The sequence below is a fragment of the Monodelphis domestica genome, chromosome 1 (genome assembly GCF_027887165.1).
Source record: "Monodelphis domestica isolate mMonDom1 chromosome 1, mMonDom1.pri, whole genome shotgun sequence".
NCBI lineage: Eukaryota > Metazoa > Chordata > Mammalia > Didelphimorphia > Didelphidae > Monodelphis > Monodelphis domestica.
Window position 1 is genome coordinate 282,092,064 of NC_077227.1, and position 20,805 is coordinate 282,112,868.

Genomic DNA, 20,805 nt, shown 5'->3' on the forward strand with positions numbered 1-20,805 from the left:
GGGTAAGATTTTAGCTGGGACCTAAAGTGTTGAAACTCAGTGAGGTTCAGGAAGAGCATGCCAGGTATGGGGGACAGCCAGAGCCATAAGAGATAAGTGTTTCATCTGAAGAATGGTAAGGAAACCAGTGTCACTGGATCAAAGACTACATGAGAATGCAGAGGTTTAACGTGCATTCAGAAAGGGAAGGAGGGTTAGGTTGTGAAAGGCTTTGATTATCCTACATTTAATCCCAGAATAAGGAGCCACTGGAGCTTACTGAAGGAGGAGAATGACATGGCCAGACCTGAAAATGACTCTGGCAGCTCAGTGGGTAGAGACTTGTGACAAGCTGACCCATAATCAGATTACTGCAAAAGATCAGATGAAGGCCTGCATCAGAGGGTGACAGTAACAGAAGAGAGTAGGAGGGTATATTCAGGAAATATTGCAAGATGAAACTGACCTGGCAACAGATTGAATTGGGAGTGGTGCAAGGTGAAAAAGAGTGAGGAGCAGATGAATACTAGGCTGTAAGCCAGAAGAGCAGGGAGTTTGGTGGCATCATCAGGTATTGTCAATAGGGAAATCTGGAAGGAAGGAAGAGTGTAGGGGAAAAGATAATGATCTCAAGTTTGGAACACGCTGAATTTTAGACGTGTCTAATACACCCAGTTTGAGGATGTCCAATAGGAAGTTGACAATACAAAACTGCAGGTCAACAGAATGGCCAGGGCTGCATAAGTAGATTTGAAAATCATTAACATAGAAGTAATTGGATCCATGGGAGCTGATGAAATGACAGTCTAGAAGGAGAAGGCCAGGTGCAGAACCCTATGGGACATCTATTGGGTGGGAATTGGATGATAAAAAGGAATGATTAGATAGGAAGAAGAATCAGTAGGGTAGTTTCCTGAGAACCCTGAAGGAAAAGGATGTCAAGAAAAAAAGGATAAGTGACAGCGTTAAAGGACTGCAGAGAGGCCAAGAGAGATGAGGATTATAAAAAGGCCAGGAGACAGGATGATTAAAAGGTCATTAGCAATTTTGGAGAGGACAGTTTCAGTTGAACAATGATGTCAAAAGCAAAGAGAAGAGAATTAAGAAAAGAGGTTAATTGAGAGGAGAATTAAGGGCATCTACTAATAGAGATAGCTTTCTCAAGGATCTTAGTCACAAATGGCAGGAAAGATATGGGCCATGGTTAGCAGAGATGGAAGGATCAAGTTAAAGTTGTTTCAGGATGGGGATACCAAGGCATATTTGGAAGCAATAAGGAAATAGCCAGAAGATAGGGAAAGAAAGGATCAATGAGAGTGGGGATAATAGAAAGGGCATTCTGCTAGACAGAATGGGATCATGTGTACATGTAAAGGGGTTAGGCTTGGTAAGAAAGGGCCATCTCTTAATGTGAGACAGGAGAGAAGGAGGAGATAGTGGTAGAAGGGCATCTGAGTGATATAAGTAGGAAGAAAAAAAGAGCTCTCAGAGAAATATAAAGTAAAGTTCTCAATTGGGAGGCTGGGGGAAGAAGAGCCATGGGAGGTTTGAGAGATGAAAAAGTTTGGAAGAGCTGCTGTGGAGAGTGGGATTATGAGTTAATTAGAGAAGGGTAGGAGGATTGCTTAACAGTAATTAGGACCCAATTGAAATTACATAACAAATTTGTAGTGGACCCTGTCAGAACAGTTGAAAGAATTTTTCCACCTTTGTTCAACAGCATGAATACAGGAACAAAGGCAGTGGCTAGAAAAATTAGTGCTTGGAATCAAAGAATGATATTTAATGGAGGAGACAGATAAATCTGCATTTCTCAAAGTAAGATCTGAGGAATCTAAGGGTCCATGAATCCCTTTAAAGGGATCTGTGAGGTCAAAATTATACTAAAGTATTATTTGCCTATTAAAATAGTCCTTCCTTTCCCACCTGTCTATGAAGCTGAATTTTCTACATATAGTTTAACAAGAACAACACACAGCATGAAATTAAATGTGGAAATTAATATGATAATCCAACTATCTTCTAATAAGATAGATATTAAGGAAATTTGCAAAAACATGGAAAAAATGCTACTCTTCTCACCAATTATTTTTATTTGGGAAATCATTATTTTTCATAAAAATTATATTTGTGTTCGTGTCTATTCTATTTTTACTATTTTTAAATGTACTAAGAAATAATTTTTTGACTAATCATTTTCATTGATAATATGGTAAATAGCAATAAATACAACCAACATAAAAGCTCTTTGGGATCACCAGCTATTTTTAAGAGTATAAAGGAGTCTTGGGGCAGGGGGAAGTTTTAAATAATTAGGTAGAAACAAAATACATAGAGTAGATGGAATATAGCAGCCTGATTCACTTGTAAGGGCTCCTGTAAAAGGTTATACTTAAATTATCTTTTTTTTTTTTAAACCCAGTATCTTAGTATCAATTCTAAAACAGAAGAAAAGCCAGGGCTAGGCAATTGGGGTTACGTGACTTGCCCAGGTTCACACTGCTATGAAGTGTCTGAGGCCAAATTTGAACCCAAGTGCTCTTCACTCTTGGCCTAAATTGAGGAATTTACTAAAGGAAGTCAGAGATTCTAAGAGGCAGAACACTTAAGGCATGAGAAGCAACAGACATTGCAAAAGCATAGAGAGTGGAGATGAAGTTATGTGCAAGGAACAGCAAGTAAGCCAATATGGTGGAATGGTATATTATTGCATATAAATGAAATGAAGCAAATACAAGAATTCTGGAAAGGTGTTCTGGTTGTGAAGATCTTTAAAAGTCAAATAAAGGAGTTCATTATTTCATCCTGGAAGTGGTAGAGATTAGCCACTGGAATTTATTGAATACAGAGGGATGGGCTTAGTGGGGAGGGAAGAGACATAATCAGACCAAGCTTCAGAAAATCACTTTGGCCAGTAAGTAAAGAATTGATAGAAGTTGGAGAGAGACTTAAGGTTGGCAGACCCATGAGATGGCTGTTATAGTTGTGAAAGAGAATTCTTTACTCTATAATCTATCCTGAGTTAACACCAAATTAAGTACCCCTACTTAGTACCTTTCTAGACTGAAGATAAGATTAACTCCCCCTTGTCTACTTTTGAATTGAATTAACAAAAGATTAAGCACTCTATTTAGTACTAGATGAGAAGCTAGCAAGGTACCTGGAGAATTCACAGCCTTAGAAATTCAATAGCTCAGAATCTGTGCATCTTTGGTGAGAACTTAATCTTCACAAGGCAAGAAGTCCATCCTACAGACACTGCCCCCTAGGCAGTGCTAGACAATTTGGAAACTATAAATGGCCCCTGTGAAAAGGGGAAGGGACAAGAAGTCACCATAAAAAGCAAGCTCCAAACTCCTTCAGGGCAGATAGTCTGAAAAGATTACCTTGTGGAGATAGTCTTAGATAATATTCAAGGGAGCTTCCCTGGAGACTACACTTAGATCTTGGTCTTGAAGTTCGCCTCCTACTTGAACTATGACTCTTGGATTACTTCCTTGGGTAAGTAAAAGGCTGACCTCTTTCCTAGCTTCTGGAGAAACTAGCTTCCATCTTGGAAGAGGCCACATGGTTACTCACTACCAAATTTCCTGGTTGAGAGCTAATTAATATCTTCCTGGATTAAGCAGTTGATAGGATAGATAATCTCTATCCCCCGCCCCCCCCCCATCTCTCTTCTTTATCGTTTCCTCTCTATTTATAAATATTTGTAAATAAATTTCTGACTCAAGATATAATACTGATGACCACATAATTTCATATAGTCATCGTCCAACCATTAATTTTAAACTTTACGTAGTCCAAGTGAATAAGAGCCTATACCAGTTGGACAGTTGTGTCTATACAGAAGGTGTCATGAAGGAGAAGGGCTCTCTTGCAATGTGGAAAAGTTCCTTGTTTTTCTGATCTAGTCTTTGTCTAATATGCCATTTATTCCTTAAATATGCTACATCCTCCAACCTAGTAGCCCCACTTCTTTACCTTGTGCCTTCTCTGATATAACTTGTCCCCTTATCTAGAATCTTTTGATTTTACAGCAGGAAGTCACCAATTTTCCTAAATTGTTGGTATCTCCCTAAGAGTGACTTCAGGGGTGAGAAAACATGGTTGTTTGCTTTCAGAACTTGCATAACAGGACCTCCTCATACCTATAAAACAAATGACTACTCTGAATCACAGAACTATGCGTTTCCACTTTGGAGGTGTTGGTTAGTCTCAAGACAGCAGAAGAGGTTGATGAGCTGCCTTGGTTTGGAGGTGTCTATCCAAAATCTACTGAAAGGATCTGGGGGTGTTGCTAGTATTATGTTCCCAGAGTGTTTTGAATTGAGCCAATGTGGCTTTCCTGTAAACATGCCAAATAAAAGGGCCAACTGCTTATAGCCCTGACTGGTTCATCTACATCATCTGCAAAAATTTTGAAGTTCCTGTAGGCACCTAGTGAAAGATTTCTGTCAAGTACTATTCCAGGGAATATGAAATAAAAATGTTTGTTACTGGCTTTTAAAGTCCTTCAAAAGATTCCAAGATGGCAGTCCATTTCCTTTGTGTCCAGGCCACTGTGATGAATATCTATCATTCCTGGAATGCCCTTCCTCTATGCCTTCATCCTACAGAAACCCTCTTTTCCTTTAAGTTGTGATTAAAGAAAACAAAACAAAACCAAAAAAAAAAAAGACCATACATACACACACACACCCCCCGACAAAAATATTTTTAGTATATAGTTTCAGAGAAACCTGGAAAGACATGTATGAACTGATGCAAAGTGAACTGAAGCACGAAAACACTGTGTATGATTAACAATATCGTAACGACATCTTTGAATGATTTAAGAACTTTCTTTCAATGTAATGACTAATCAGGACACCAGAGGACTCATGACAAAGCATACTTCCTCTTAGCAAAAAGCTTAAGAGCAAATTGAGAACACAGTCAATGTGAGAATTTGCTAAAAAGGGTTGTTTTTGTTTTCTTTTAGTGGGGAAAGGAGATGGGAGGCAGGGAAAATTAATCAACAAATGTTTAAGGGGAAAACAAGGTGCAGATCAAGTTCTACCTTCTACTATATTACTACAGTCTCTGTGGAACTATAAGGATCTATAAGGAAGGATTAGTGTTCTTCATTCTCCAACTAACTTGCATTTCTTTTGCATTTAGTTTCTATATGTATATGTGTGTGTATCTATCTATCTATGTCAAAATCTATTTGGTATTTAATCAGTTTGTGAAACACTGAATATTTACAAATGGTCTACTGTGATCAGAGTAGTACACAAGAGAAAACATGTCTAGTTGGGAACTGGTCTCAAACTACTTCTGACATCACTATTTCTTTTCTGTTCTTACCAGCCTCCTGTTTTTCATGTGTAGTCTTGCACGAAAAATGAAATTTAAAAAAAATTTTAAATTAAATTAAATTAAAAAGAAAAAGACTAACTTTTAAACCCATCACTAATCATAATTAAACCAAGATTCTACCTCAAAAATTATGTGTTCCCAAGTAGGGGCAGTTATGTAGCACCTGGATATAGTACTAGGCCTGAAATCAGGAGGATCTGGTTTCAAATCCAGCCTCAGACACTTCCTAGCTACATGTGTGACCCTGGGAAAGTCATTTAACCCTGACTGCCTAGCTTTTGCAGCTATTTTGTCTTAGAACTGATACTAGAACAGAATTGATACTAAGACAGAAAGCAAGAGTTTAAAAAAATCAAGTATCCCTCATGAAAATCCATCACTATGGTTATTAATCATAGAAATGTGACCAAAAAGCATCTTAGTGCCTACCCTAAATCCCTGCCATGCCCAATAAAAGTTTATCTTTAGAAAACTTAGGTTATACTTTCCCCTCCTAGACCTGGAAAGTGGTATAACTACCTCATATATAAACTCTCCCTCTTACTTCCTATCTAAATCTACTGTCAGAATCAACTTCAGTCATTTAATTTTAAGCAAAAGGTTAAGTTTGCTCTGCTTTCCAAGGTTAACTTTATTTTAAGGAACAACAAAAACTCAGATCAAAAGAAAATCTATATATTGGTAAAGTATCCTGTGAAGATAGAATTAACTCACCCCTTTTCTATTAAGCAAAACAAAAGAACTTACCAAGAACTTAAAGTACCTCTACTTGACATTAAGTAAGAGACTAGCGTAAGTCACTTACTAAAGTAAGCTCACACATATAAAGGTCACTGGTGGCTCCCTTGGGCAGTGCTAGGCAAAATGAAAGACTGTCATTGGTTCCCATAAAGTGGGGGAGCAACAGGAAGTGACATCAAGAAAACTGCTTTAAAAAGGCCAGCTCGGACTTCTGGGCAAACATGGCGGCAATCTAGAAGCAGAACTCTTCTTCTCCTCACCACCTACCAATAACAACTACCTCAAAAAGACCAAAAAAAAAACAAAAAAACCCAAACTCATATGAACTAAGGGACTCTACAGTAGGGTGCAGCATTGAAGGTACGTGGGATTTGGGCATTTCCCATAAGGGGGTGAAAAAGCTTCCATCAAAATGTGAGATGATCCACCCTCCCCTTATGGAGCCAGAGCCAGAGCCAGAGCATGCTAGAATCAGTGAGTGAGCAAGGGGCACCTCTGGGACCTTGGCAGCTGACTGAGATCACAGAGGACCTACCCCTGAGAGAAGCTAGACCTGAGGACCCAGCAGGCTGAGGAGCTTAGACCGTGGGTACTGGCAGGGAGAGAGCACAGAGTGGGGCAGCAAACAGTAGAAGCTGCAGAGACTCAAGAGCTGGCCTCAGCCAAAATCCTTGTTCCTTAGCTCCATATACAGAGAGCCTGACCATCTCACTCAGATTTCTAAGTGAAAAGGGAAGCAAAAACCACCACAGTAATGGCAAACAGTGCCCTGGAACAACAACTTCCCAACACCAAGAAAAACAAAAAGGGGTTGACCCTGGATAATTTTTATGGAGGAAAAACCCAAGCTCTAGAGGAAATACAAATAAATGCACCAAAACTTTCCAAAAAAAAAAAAATGGAAATTGTCCACAAGCTTTTGAAGAATTTAAATTGGAGCTTATCAAAAAGATGGAAGCCTTCTGGCAAGAAAAGTGGGAAATAGTTTAAAAAGAAAATAACAGTTTAAAGGACAAGAACTCCCAAATGGAGAAACAGCTGGAAGACACAAAAAGCAGGATAGAACAAACCGAAAAGGAAAACCAGTCCTTAAAGAAAGACCAGAATTAGGCAAGTGTAATCCAATGGTCTTGCAAAAGAGCAAGAATTAATAAAGCAAAGTCAAAAGACTGACAAAATAGAAGAAAACATAAAACATCTCACTGAGGTGACAGATCATAAAAACAGAGCACAAAGAGACAATTGGAGAATCATTGGTCTACCTGAAAAGCCAGAAATAAACAGAAATCTTGACATCATACTACAAGAAATCATCCATGAAAACTGCCCTGATCTTCTTGAATAAGGGGGAGAAATAGACATTGGGAAAAAGTTCATAGAACACCCTCTACACTAAATCCTCAAAACACAACTCCCAGGAATGTAATTGCCAAATTCAAGAGCTTCCAAGCTAAGGATAAAAATTTACAAGAAGCCAAAGAGACAATTCAGATATAAAAGAGCACCAATCAGGATTACACAAGATCTGGCAGCTTCCACATTAAAGGACCACCAGGCTTGGAATATGTTAATCAGAAAGGCAAGAGAATTGAGTCTTGAACCAAGGATCACCTATCCATCAAAACTGACTATATACTTCCAGGGGAAAGTATGGGCATTCAACAAAAAGAAGATTTCCAAGTATTTGTAAATAAAAGATCAGAACTAAGTGGAAAGTTTGATATCCAGACACAACGATCAAGAGAAACATGAAAAGGTAAATAAGAAAGAGAGGGAAAAGGGGGAAAAAGGTTTTTTTTTTTAGTCAAACTTTCTTCTTTAAGGGCTTCAATAAGATCAAATTATTTATATTAGTATATGGGGAAAATGTTATTTGTAACTCTCAAAAGTTATATTCATTATTATAGTAATTAGAGGAATCATTCACAGGAAGAAATTGGGGTAATAAGTGCTATAAAATGATATGCAAAAAAAAAAGAAAAGAAAAAGGGAGGGGGAATCAAAGATGGCAACAAGAGATATTTGAAGTAAACAAGCTGGGCCCGTCCAGGGGCCCTTGGAGTCTGGGAAGATTCTTGGCTCCCTGAGGACAGTGGCCCAGAGAGGCTCCTGTGACCTCAGGAGTCTGAGAGCTCTGGAGGATTCAGTCCATTTTCTTCTCTTAATCCTGTGCTGAACTCAGGACTTGGAATCAAAGGTTCCAAACCTCTGACCAAACCCCACTGCCTGTTTGCTACTGTCCTCTGTACCCTCCAGCATGGTAATGACTTTGCTAAGGGTCTGTGTGAATTTTAGATTTACTCCACCCTACTTAGTTTTTAGAAAGGCCACCTAGAGAAATCAGTCATGCTCTCTGTGTTGGTGAGCCAGCCTGGAGAAGGAGACTCTTTCCCTGGATCCTGCATCAACTTGCAGTGGTGAGTGGAGGGATTCCTTCATTGATTCTTTGGTGAAGAGACCCTCTCTGCTCATTGGCTCTCTTCAATATAAGTTCTAGTGAGATTCTTAGCAGTCTTCACCTAGTGTGCACTGAAGGTTCTTGGGGGAATTTTTCAGCATCTCCTGGCTTTGGATTTCAGTTTCCTAATTAGGACTTTGGATTCCGGTGAGATCCACTTTCAGATTCACATTTGTCCCTCTGGAGACATCAGGATTAAACTTAGGATATTTTGTATCTGTCTCTTTATCTACATTTTTCCACTTTCATTCTTTCCATCTCTTTGTAAATAAAGCTGCTAAAGGTCATTTTGTCTTAAGCTGTTTTAAATCGGCAACCACAATATTACTTTAGAATTCTCATATTTAGGGGGACAGCCTCTCCATCGATGCTGTCCCCATGGAGGAACAGCCTTTCCTTTCATGCTGTCCTCCCAAGGAACTGCCCCCCCCATCTTGCTGTTCTATCTTGCTATCCTCCTGGACACTCTCAACATTACTCTCTAAATTAATAAATCTCTTTTTGTTTTTAAGCTAAGTTTTGGAGTCATTGCGTGCTTGCAAAAGGTATCCTTCCCGAATCCCAAGGGTATCCTTCCATGCCCATAACATTTTGATGCCCAATGTGATTTTTGGCTCTCCTGAAAGTTACGCCTGTACCCCAGATCGTCCACGAGGACACGGCTTCTCAGGTAGGAAAGGAGCCTTTTCTTTGACTCCTGAAACCCCCATCTTTTGGGTGATATCTCTGTAGGAACTCTTTCGTGCTCTCTCTCCCATCGGCCCCAGATCAGTCTGGCCACTGGAGTTTGGGGTCTATCTGTCGGCTCCCCACTATACTGGAAGACGGTTCCAAGTTGTGTGGGAAGTCTTGCCGCCTCAGTTTTCAACTGAGTGCTCGCCTCAGTACTGGAACTGAGTGCTTTTGGTCGGGCAACCTATGGACGCATAGTTGTTGACCCTCTGTGTAATATTGGCCAGTTCTGCATGGGACAGAGACAGAGAGTACCCCAAGATTCCCCTTTGGGGTGTATACTTAAAAATTGGGAAAAAAAATTGGCACTAAAGAAAAAGCAACCAATTTCTTTTTGTAACGTTGACTGGCCACGATACATTTTTGATACACAAGAGGCATGGCCTATCAGTGGCAAAATTTTTTCTTTTTTTTCAGCCTGAGGTCAAGCCAGATAGGGACTAGCCCACCCAATTAAGACAAAGGGAGAAGCATGCTTGCAGGCCTCTCCTGTTGGGAAGAGATCAAGTCTAAGAGCCTGAGAGAAAATTCAGTTGGATTTTTCTATTTGTTTGTTTTCTCTCATGTTAAACAGCTGAGCAACATCAAAAAAAAATGAAAATGATGAGAAAATTGACTTTTTGTTACCCTAAATTCCAACACCAGGTGGCAATTGGACATATTTTATGGACAGAAGCTCCTTACCTTTTAGCTTTACTCTCTCACCAGGCACCCAGTTCTCCAAACCCTACTCTTCACTTGGATTTTGAGGCCAAGGCCCACCTAAAAAAAAAACCCAGGTGAAGATGGAGGGGAAGGGAACAGGGAAGCTTTTTCATTTCACTGATCAGATTTTCCTTCCTCCTCTACTGCAGAGAGGAAGAAGGATTGATTCTGAACAGAGAAACTGGTGAGACACCCCTATTTTGGGGATTTTTAAAATGTCTTACACTTTTAAAACTAAGGTTTTTTTTCAACTTGTAGAACAACCTATTAATTATCTTCTGTTTTGAGGTAAACCGGGAGAGATAAGAAGACCTGATTAATCTCCTTTCCCTGTCTGCTAGCCAAAAGGAAGTAATGCTTAAAATCTATTAGAGGTATTTATTGGTATTTTATTTCAAAATTGTGATCGTGTATTTATATGGGTTTAAAAAAAATAACATCCTAATTTTAATTTTGTCAGACAGTGAAATTTGTTTGTATAGAAAAGCCACAGATTGGTTTTGTAAAATATGTTTTTAGCAGTATAGCCTTGAAAAGACTGCATTCCATCCTTATCCACCTTTCCATCATAAGAGGTTTAAAGGAAAAATTCATTAAAGTGTTTAAATTTACCAAAAATGGGTTTTTGTTTAAAATTATCAAATGGTTTTCTTCTCAATGGTTTTCATCCCAGGGTATTAAAGTTGGAATAACTTTATTATTGCATTTAACTTCTTGGTCTTGAAAATAGTTAATCAGCCTGCTTGTCAAAAGGCTTGCTTTAAGGTTTACAGTCCTTAAAAGGTTTCAAATCTCTAAATTTAAAATAGATCCTGTAATACTAAATGCTTTATGAAATTTTTTTAAAATGTTATATGAGTTGCTGTTGAAATATGTATTTTAAGTATTGTTTGGATGTAAACAAAAAGCTCATTGTAAGACTCTACCATAGATTTTGTTCAATACTCAGTGGTTACCTCAGTTTACCAATTTGTTCTATGAACTAAAATTTATAACTGATGAGTACTATGCTAAAGTTACAGTATTTCAATGATCCTTTGAATCAGAATTCTTTGGGTTACCGATTAGCAATTGAAGTGATATCAACAGAATGTTTGTTTGATTTATGATGGTAAAAGCAAGTCAGAGAAGGTGAAGAGTTATGTTGGGTTTGAATTCAGAAAAAAAGAGGGACTTTGCTCTAAAGTCCATAAAGCTTGAATATGTAGATTTGTGAAGGAAGAATGGAAGTTGTGTTCTGCCTTTTTAAGCAGAGGGTTTTGAAGAGAAAGAGAAAGAGAGAAAGAGAGAGAGAGAAGGTGAAAGAAAACAGATGTTTTGCTCTCATAATTGGATCTTTAACTTAGGGATCATTTCTAGATTGATGTATGTAGTTTTGGAAAATCAAGGTCAGGATATGATCTAGCCTTGATTTGTATTTACTGTAGAGCTAATGAATTCAACATTCCTGTTTAGGTTTTATGACTAAATTGTGACAAATTAATTATTGCCAAAATATGTAAGAATAATTGCTATGTAGACTCATAGGCTTTAAGGAATCCTTAGATAAGAGAGGGCAAATGGTCAGAAAAGCTTGTTTGAGGGTATGGAAATTTGTTTTTGGACTGCTAATAAGCAGAATTTCTCTGAGCTGTTAATGAGTGAGACTTGTCCTTTAAGGAAAAGAAGGCCTCTGGCATCCAGTGGCAAGTGCTCTAAGAAGAAAAAAGTCCTAGGATGGTTATAGAGAAGGCAGCCCAAGGCTCACCTTGGACTGAATTTTCCTGACCATCTAGACTGCAAATCCTTGAGTGAAACAACAAAGGCAGTGCCAGTCTTGCTTGGTACACGAAGCCACTCACTGTGTCCTTTGTCTCATGTGGAAATATTTTCCCTTTCTGGACCTTCTTCCTTTGTGACATCCCCATAATCAGCACATAATACAAATTGGAAAATTAAAGTTTCCATTTCCCCAAACAACCTAGTAGGTTAAAAATTGAATGTTCTCAAATTGTTAGGGAACATACTTTGAGAAGTAGGTGAAGTTTATTAATTGATGGCTTGTATTTTGCAGCCTTAAGTGAAGTTTTCCTGAATTTTCCCCAGAATCTGGAGTAAAGAAATTCATCTGTAAAATATTGTTACTCAAGTGTTTACAGATGTTATAGTTATGTGTACTTTGCAAAAGGATATTCTTTAACAGAAACATCACATACCAACTCTGCAAACAACTCAGGAATCCAATTTCCTAAAGGGATCTATTCCTGTCAGAAGATGGTTTCTGAAGAAGTCTGTTGGCTAAGATACCCAAATGCAAATGTGTAATGCCAATTGTTATTGTAGTAATTTTCCTTGTTTCTATCCCCCTAGTCCTGGTTTCTATACTTCTATCTTAGGGACTGAATCTCCCCTTGTGACCTGTCTGCCCATTAGGGAAAGTAGTCGCTGGACATCCCTCACATCTCCAAGCAGGTTTCCAGCTACCTAGGACCCAGGCACTCACTGAGGACATGTCCCTAAGATCCTGTACCCACAGCCTTTCCATCCCTGCTATCTTAACCCCTTTTACTTTAGCCTTTAACTACCTGGCCATAACTTTCTTTCCTTAAAATTTGGGTCTTCTATGATTCAAATCATGCATACCCAGCCAGCCGGACCTATAATTCTTTGATTCAGCTTGGGGAAGCGTTAGCCGAAGTGGGTCCCTCTAACTGTTGGGTTTGTATGAAGCACCCCCAAAGTGGAGAGAACCCTAAGCCTCTAGCCCAAGATCTCAGTGCCTCTGAGGTTTATCCAAGGCCTGAGGTCGTACTTCTAACCTTGTCATCTCTAGTTGCTTCTAGGGTAAAAGCACTCATGGGAGTCACCCAGATGCCAGATTCCACCATAATCCGGGCAACCATCCCAGCCTGATGCTCTGGACACTGTCTATAGTCAATGCCCCTCTCTCCTAAGGACCTCTCTACGCACATTCTCAGCTCTGAAGAAGTTACAGAAGACAGATCACCGTTCCTTTTCCCCTTACATATTAGGAGAGGGGGGAAGATGACATGGGCACTGTACCCCCAGAAACCCAGGCCAACTATTATCAGGGAAAACTCCTTTGCCCTTGCATCCTTGTGACTCTTAACCTAGAAACACCCAATGATCCCACCCAGGGTCCTGAGATGTTTACCCTCTTTTATCCTCTAGATTTAAAGTGGACAAAGAAATGAATCTTTATGCCTCCAGGAAGACCCCAGTCAGATGACCACCCCACCCCACCAAATGCCTGAGGGACTAACACTCACTCTGGTCTTGTCCACACCAGGACCTAGCATCTAAAGAGTATATAAACCCCAGAACTGTCTGGGGGACAGCCTCTCCATCCATGCTGTCCCCATGGAGGAACAGCCTTTCCTTTCATGCTGTCCTCCCAAGGAACTGCCCCCCACCTTGCTGTTCTACCTTGCTATCCTCCTAGCCACTCTCAACATTACTCTCTAAATTAATAAATCTCTTTTTGTTTTTTAAGCTAAAAAAAAAAGAATTCTCATATTTAGCATCAAACTTAAATTTAAATTCTTATAATCCAATATAAACCAATCTAAGGAAAGCATTTTAAAATGGGCAGGAGGAACCTTTTCTGGAGCTACTGAAAATATACCACAAAAAAGGAACCTAATCTACATATTTTACCTATATTCAAGGCTTCCCCTAAGTCCACTGGCTAATATAAACTCTTTAATTCCTAAGCCAGATTCTAGCAAGATATCTCTTCCTTAAAAGGACTCACACTTGGCAGAAGACAAGAGTACACGGATGCTGAATCTAGCTCTAAAAACAAGGCTCAGAAGACACTTTGCAACAGTCATTCCTTTCCCTGTCTAAACTTGCTTTTATTTATCAAATGACTGAAAAGAAAAGGTGGAAATATATTCTGCCAATAGACCCAGTCGACAGTCTAGACTATCCAAACTCCGTCAGTAGTCATGGGAAGGGGATAAATAGCAGGGCTGTTGGAGAAGTCATATTCTGAACCAGTATTCTAATACTGCAATGGCATGTGGTATTATTCAAATACAGGGCTAGCAAGAAAAATGCAAGCTTTTCGATATAATATCAATCACATACATGTGAATGGATCAGTGGTTCCAGTGTAAGACAGGGTAGAAATAAGAGAGAACAAAAACAAATTTAGCTTCAGAAACAGCGTAAGTAAACTCAGTTGGGCTAACCTTCCAGGAAAGACAAGGCAACTGGCACTCTTTTCATTTGTTAATAAGCACTTCTACTTTTAATTCGAAGCAAGGTAAAGAGGAGCCAAGATTTGGCCAGGACAATGATATGGTTATAGTCCAAGTCTATTCTTGTATATTCTCTTCTTTTATTTTCAGCTCAGCCATGGTCACCTGGCAAATATCTATAGGTTTTCAAGGGCCTCTCTGGATTTTTCTTATTTCCTGCTGACACAGAAGGAAAAAGAATTCATACTACTTCCCAAGCAGAAATAGTTTATAGGAATCTTTTTCTTGGCAAGCCTATGTCTCACTGTCTCAAAAAGAAGAGTAGTCCCCACCACTTGAATTCAACACTCTAATATTTGGATTTGAGAAATCTATTTCTGTCAGAGCAAAGCAGCTGGGCACCAGAGGGAAGTACCCTATTCATCTTCTCTATTTCTCTTGACAGATGGTCTTCAGTTGCTATTCCTACAATTCAAGGTCAGAGTAGGTACCTAATAAATCAAACAAATATTTATTAAGCACCTACAATATACCAAGATTACTAATACCAAGTGAGTTAGGCACAAAATAAGATAAATAGATAGATATCTTATTTTCTCCCTGTCATGGAGGGTGATCTGTTGCTGAATTCAGATTCCTTTGATATTTCTGGCTACAGCTGACATAATGGTAATTTGCATCAAACTACTCTATCGTGGAATGTTTCTTATTTTTGTTCTTTAGGTCATAAACTGAAGATAATGATAAACTTGGAGGAGTGGGTGGTGGTACAAGATTTAGAGAAGTCCAATGAAAATCTCAGGTGGATGACAAGGCAAGTCCTCTGTTCCTCAGTTTCCCATCAGTAAAAAGAGCAGATTGGACTAAGCTGGCCTCTGGGGTTCCTTTCAGCTCTAGATTCATAACTCTAGGTGATTTCAAGATTGTATTTAGTAGCAAAGATACTAGAGTTTCCTATTAAGATCATATTCAAATTCCAGAAATGGAATTCAAATGTCTGAAATTCGTTTCTTTTCTGCCCTTCTTAACACTCCCTTTGGGAGAGAAGAAACTCTGTGGTTTCCTCTTAGATACAATAATTCAACAACACTGCCTCCATGTATCCTCAGGAGCTTTTCTTTCATTTGAAGAAAACAGGAAAATGAAAGCTCCCAATCCCGTTGGCAGTGCTGATCTTTATTCACACAGAACAAGACAGATAAATCTCAAAGTGTTATTTCTATAACACATTGAAAAAAGTTATTGAAAAAAGAATAAAACATAAACTCATACTCTTCCTTCTTCACAATATTTGGGGGAAATACAGGGAGGAAGGAAATGGTGTTTTGTGTTTTTCTTTAATGCAATCAACACATTAAAAGAACATTTTTAATAAGTACTTGCCCTAGCAATCCTCCCACTCTTTTCTCTCTTTCGTAGAAAAGTAATAAAGACAAGTTGAGAATATGAACTCATCTAATACAATGCAGAGAATCAATTGGAAGAGTCAGGATTAGATTTAGTTTAGCTTCTCATACCTATGACTCTGACTAAGTAACTCAGTAACTATCCAAGAGTGCCAAATGGATTAAACAAAATGAAATAATATGGATTTCTTTAAACTTTTCTCATTAAAAGGGTTGTGAAATGCTTAAGTGCTTGTTTGCATGTATCAAGGAGAGAAATAGAAAAGTAGGGGAAATCAGCACATTCTAATTCAATAAAACAGCTAACTGTGGTATTGCACTAAAATTAAATTGCACTACAAAAATTAAAGAGAGGGAAAAGGGGGGAAATCTCTTGATATCAAAATTCCAAATCTTCTGTTTTGTAACTGTTTCCAGGAAAGAATGGGAGGTCTAAATATGGATTTTAGGAATACTGAAAACCTTCAAGTGCTATATAAAGGGATATTATTATTATAGAAAAAAATGTTAAGAACACTTACTAGTGACACCAGCTTTCACTAATGGATAAAAAAATGAGGTCAAAGATGAATCAAGTGAAGGCCTGGGAGTCACACTACAAAATCACTGGTATGCAAGGCATCATTGTTTTCCCATGACTATTTGGTCTAAACTGGGCTGGACAAGGAGCAGGAGTCTGGGGGACCCAAGTTATCTGTTAAGACATTTTGGATGGATAGTTTTCTCTAGAAGTAGTCTACTTCATGCCTAAAATGGAAACTTTATGGGAAATAAGTCATTTGGAGACTTGTGATATTCCAAGAATCCTGATGCAGTGTCTTTTCCCCAGGGCATGATTTACTGCTCTGGCTTTGAAACTATAATCACAGTCATAGACTATGTGGTAACCTCCTTTCCATCCCAGGGAGAAAAAAAAAAGAAGAAACAAAATTCTATGATCCTTATTGTTTAAACTTGACTGTAATCAGCTAAAGGGCTTGAATAAAATTGAAATCCAAATATCTTTAAGTTTAGTGTGACTTAGTCCATTGCATAGCCACACGAGGTTGATGGCTAACAGGATACTATTAATACTTTATATTAATCTTCAAACTATTTCACCATCAGAGTAAACCCAAAGCATAGGAAAATGAAATGACTTGTTAATATCGGTATGATTATGGCACCAGTCTAGATGGTAGGACACTGGAGTTGGAGTCAAGAAGATAGGGATTCAGGCAACTAAGTGCACAGTGGTTAGGTCTAGAGACAGGAGGACTGGGATTCAAATCTCACCCCAGACACTTCCTAGTTGTGTGATCCTGGGCAAATCACTTAATCCCAACTGCCTAGTCCTTACTACTCTTCTACTTAGAGTTGTTACTAAGACAAAAAGTAAAGAGTTTAAAAAAAAAAGATGGATTCAAATTCCACCTCAGTCACTTAGGAGTTATATGACCTTGAAGAAATAATTTCTCTGCTTTATGCCTCAAATCTCCATCTATAAGATGAGAGTACTAAACTCTATGGTCTCAAAGATCCCTTCTAGCTCTAAATCCATGATCCTATAATCTGTGTGGATTTATGATGAGCATAGATTCTACTGTCAAAGAAATTCCTGTCCTCTACATGCCTAGTTTTATCACAGATAATTTTGCCTGCCAAATACTAATCATGTAACTCTGGATAAACCACTAAACCACTTTAAATCTTTGAATTCTTCATCTGAGTAATGAGGATGATACTTGCATTACTGACCTATACAAAGTAGAATACAAGCTCCTTGAAGGCAGGAACTGTTTCATTTTTATCTTAGTATCCCCAATGCCTAGCACATTGCCTGGCACATAGTAGAAACATAATTAATAATTTTTGGTTGACTAAGTAAATGTGTATGATAAGCTTTGTAAACCACAAGGAAGTATTTAAATATCATTACTATTTAAAAATAATAGGAGGGCAGCTGGGTAGCTCAGTGTATTGAGAGCCAGGCCTAGAGATGGCTCTCAAAAGAGATGGTCCTAGGTTCAAATATAGCCTCAAGACACCTCCCAGCTGTGTGACCCTGGGCAAGTCTCTTAACCCCCATTGCCTAGCCCTTACCACTCTTCTGCCTTGGAACCAATACATAGTATTGGTTCCAAGAGGGAAGGGAAGGGTTTAAAAAATAATAATAGCACCAATCTCGTACAGTCAAATGAGATAAAATAGGCAAAGCACTTTACAAACTGTAGAGAATTATCTAAATATTATATTATTAGAGGTACTGTTATTATTTTAATCCACTCTAGAGCTTCTCCCTTGGCCCACATTCCCTGTTGTTGCAGAGACAACAAACCGAAGCTGAGATCTGAGTATTCTAGTGGATTCCAGAGAACCAAAATTATTAGTCCATAGGGTTGGACTATCTGAACAGACATAAACATTTGGTTCATGGGTCCTGACTGCTCAGGTAATCATTCTCGAAAGCTACTTATCTGATTGCTTTCTTTTTTGCTGGGTCTTCTTCACAGGCACACTCTCCAACTCTGGGCATCCCCCAGGCTCTGTCCTGGATCCCTGACTCTTTTCACTCTATATTATCTTAATTGGGGATCTTATTGACTCCCTTGGGTTCAAAGTTCATTTCCATGCAAATGATTTCAAGAACAATTTAACCAGCCCTGAACTTTTTGCTGAGATACAGTCACACTTCTCCAATGGCTTCTTTAACACCTCAAATTAGATGTCCCACAGGTATCTCAAATTCACTATGTCCAAAAGAGAATTCACAATCCTTTCCTCCAAATCCAGTCCTTTTCTGAACTTTCTTATATCTATCAGAAACCGCCATCCTTATAGGTACCACACATCTCTTTCACTCACCTCACGTATATAATTCATTGGAAAACTGTCATTGTTACGATCAGAACATCTCTCTAATATATCACTTCTCCACTCACACAGCCACAACTCTACCTCAGGCCCTCATCCTCTCATGCCCAGACTATTGTAATAGCTTTCATACTGGTCTCCCGGCCTTGGGTATCTTTACACTCCAAACCATTCTCTACTCAGCTGCCAAGGTAACTCCCTTCCTTTCTACATTTCTAATCCCTTTCCATCTTTTTCCCTTTCACATGTACCAAAATCAGCAACACTGGTTTACTTGTTGGACAGTCCATCTCCTCCTCTCATTGCACTGGCTACCTTCTATCTTAGAATGTTCTGACTGTCATTTTAATTACATTTTAATTTTTCAGGACTCCTTCCTCAAGGCTCAACTCAAATCCCAGATCCTCCAGTTACTAATACCCTTCACTTTTCCTATTACCTTAATATATACTCTGTATGTATCTTGAAATTATCTATTTACCTGTTTTCCTCAGAACATAAGCTCAGTGATGGATAGACTTTTGCTCTTTTTTCCGCCTTTGTCTTATTAAGCACATAATAAATGTTTGAAGTGATGGGGAGAAATGAGAGCCATAACAAGTAGTCAACTAAGTCTATTATCAAAACTACCATGAGTCCTGCCCTTTGAAGGTATCATGGGGCCCTGACTCAATTCAGAGATCACAATGAATCAGAATCAGAATCCCTCATTATGAAAACAGATTGATAGGGAGAAAGGGCAAATAAAATCACCGGGGGGGGGGGGGGAGTCAAGATGGTGGGGTAGAAGCAGCACAAGTTCAGACCTCTGAAAAACCCTTCCTTAGCAATCACAAACTGAATGCTCCTTGGGGACTGAAAATCAAACCTAACAACAGAGCCAACGAACCCTCCTGCTGAACTCAATCCAAAACGAACACCCCCCAAAATCCAGAATCTGAAAACACTTAGATTTTTAAGGGGAAGGTAGGAGGAAGGTCCCAAGACCCCTTCCTCCCAACACCTAGAACTCTAAGCCTGCAGCAGTAGCGGAAACCTCTGGGGGGGGCAAAGGTGCTGGTCTGAAGAGAGTACCTTGCGGGCAGAGCTGGGCCAAGCTCAGAATGTCAAACACAGGCAGTGGGGAAGGAACTGGAGAGGGAGCATAGAGCAGACAGCCTGGTCACAGCGGCTGAGACCCTCCATATTGCTCCAGCCTTCCAGGAGGGTTTGGCCTCAGGACACATCCAGCCCAACCCAGCTGAACTTAATCCCATCAAAAGTCTTCAGAAGTCAAGGAAGCCCAAACACTCCTCCCTCACAGACTGCTGGACTTTAATTTAATCCAGTCAAAAGCCACTAGAGGACAGGGAAGCTCAAACTCCAACATTCTACCCCCACTTCAGGGAGACATCACTCAAAAGCTCCAAGAGGAGAGACTGACAGAAATCCCCAAAACCAAAAAAAAAATGAGAGGAGCAAGAGCACAGACAAATATGTCGAGCAAATAAGGGGTAAATATGAGCAAACAACAGAAAAAGAAGAAAGAAATTACAATACACAGCTTCTGTACAGGCAATGAGCAAAGAGTAAATGGAACAGAGGGGGAGTGATCAGCAAACAATAAATCAGAAACCCCAGCAAGTTGGATACAGACTGGAAGAACTCCAAATGCAATTCAAAACACAATTAAGAGAGACTGAAGACAATTGGGAAAAGAACTTAAAAACTAAGAGAAGTCATATGGAAAAAGAAAAGTGTCTTGAATGCCAAAATCAACAAGATTGAAAATGAGGCAAAGGAGATGAAAGATGACCTCCAAAGAAAATCAGACCAGAAGAAGAAGGATGACCAAAAAGCCAGAGATGAAATTCAGTCTTTAAGAACCAGAATATAACAACTAAAATTAAGTGACATCACAAGGCAGCAGCACAGTACACTATATACTGGGGGCAGCTGGGTGGCTCAGTGGATTGAGAGCCAGGCCTAAAGAGAGAAGGTCCTGGGTTCAAATCTTGCCCAAAATACTTCCTAGCTGTGTGACCCTGGGTAAGTCACTTAACCCCCATCGCCTAGCCATTACCACTCTTCTGCCTTAGAACCAATACATAGTAGTGATTCTAAGACACAAGGTAAGGGTTTTAAAAAAAATACTAGAAATATCTTACAGGGGAAAGTATGGTCATTCAACAAAATAGAAGAATTCCAAGAATTTGTAAAGAAAAGACAAGACCTAAACAAAAATTCAATGCCCAAGCACAGAACTCATGAGAATCATCAAAAGGTAATTTTTTTAAAAAGGGAAAAAACAAAACAAAACAAAACAAACAAACAAACCCCCTCCCTTTTTTAAAGAGACTCTGTAAGTTAAAATGTTATGTATCCC

General features: G+C 39.1%; 1 protein-coding gene across 4 annotated transcripts in view; it reads right to left on the reverse strand.

The window, feature by feature from the left end:
- DCAF5 (DDB1 and CUL4 associated factor 5) overlaps window positions 1-20,805 on the reverse strand; it is a 199,848-nt gene that overhangs the window by 102,262 nt on the left and 76,781 nt on the right. Inside the window, exon 1 of one of the 4 annotated variants that reach the window (XM_056810945.1) lies at window positions 18,922-19,108. The exons of the other annotated variants lie outside the window; for them this stretch is intronic. Coding sequence (XP_056666923.1) covers window positions 18,922-19,073 — 152 coding nt within the window. The 5' untranslated portion in view covers window positions 19,074-19,108. Of the gene's footprint in view, window positions 1-18,921; window positions 19,109-20,805 lie in introns of those variants that run through there. 4 annotated transcript variants of the gene reach the window in all.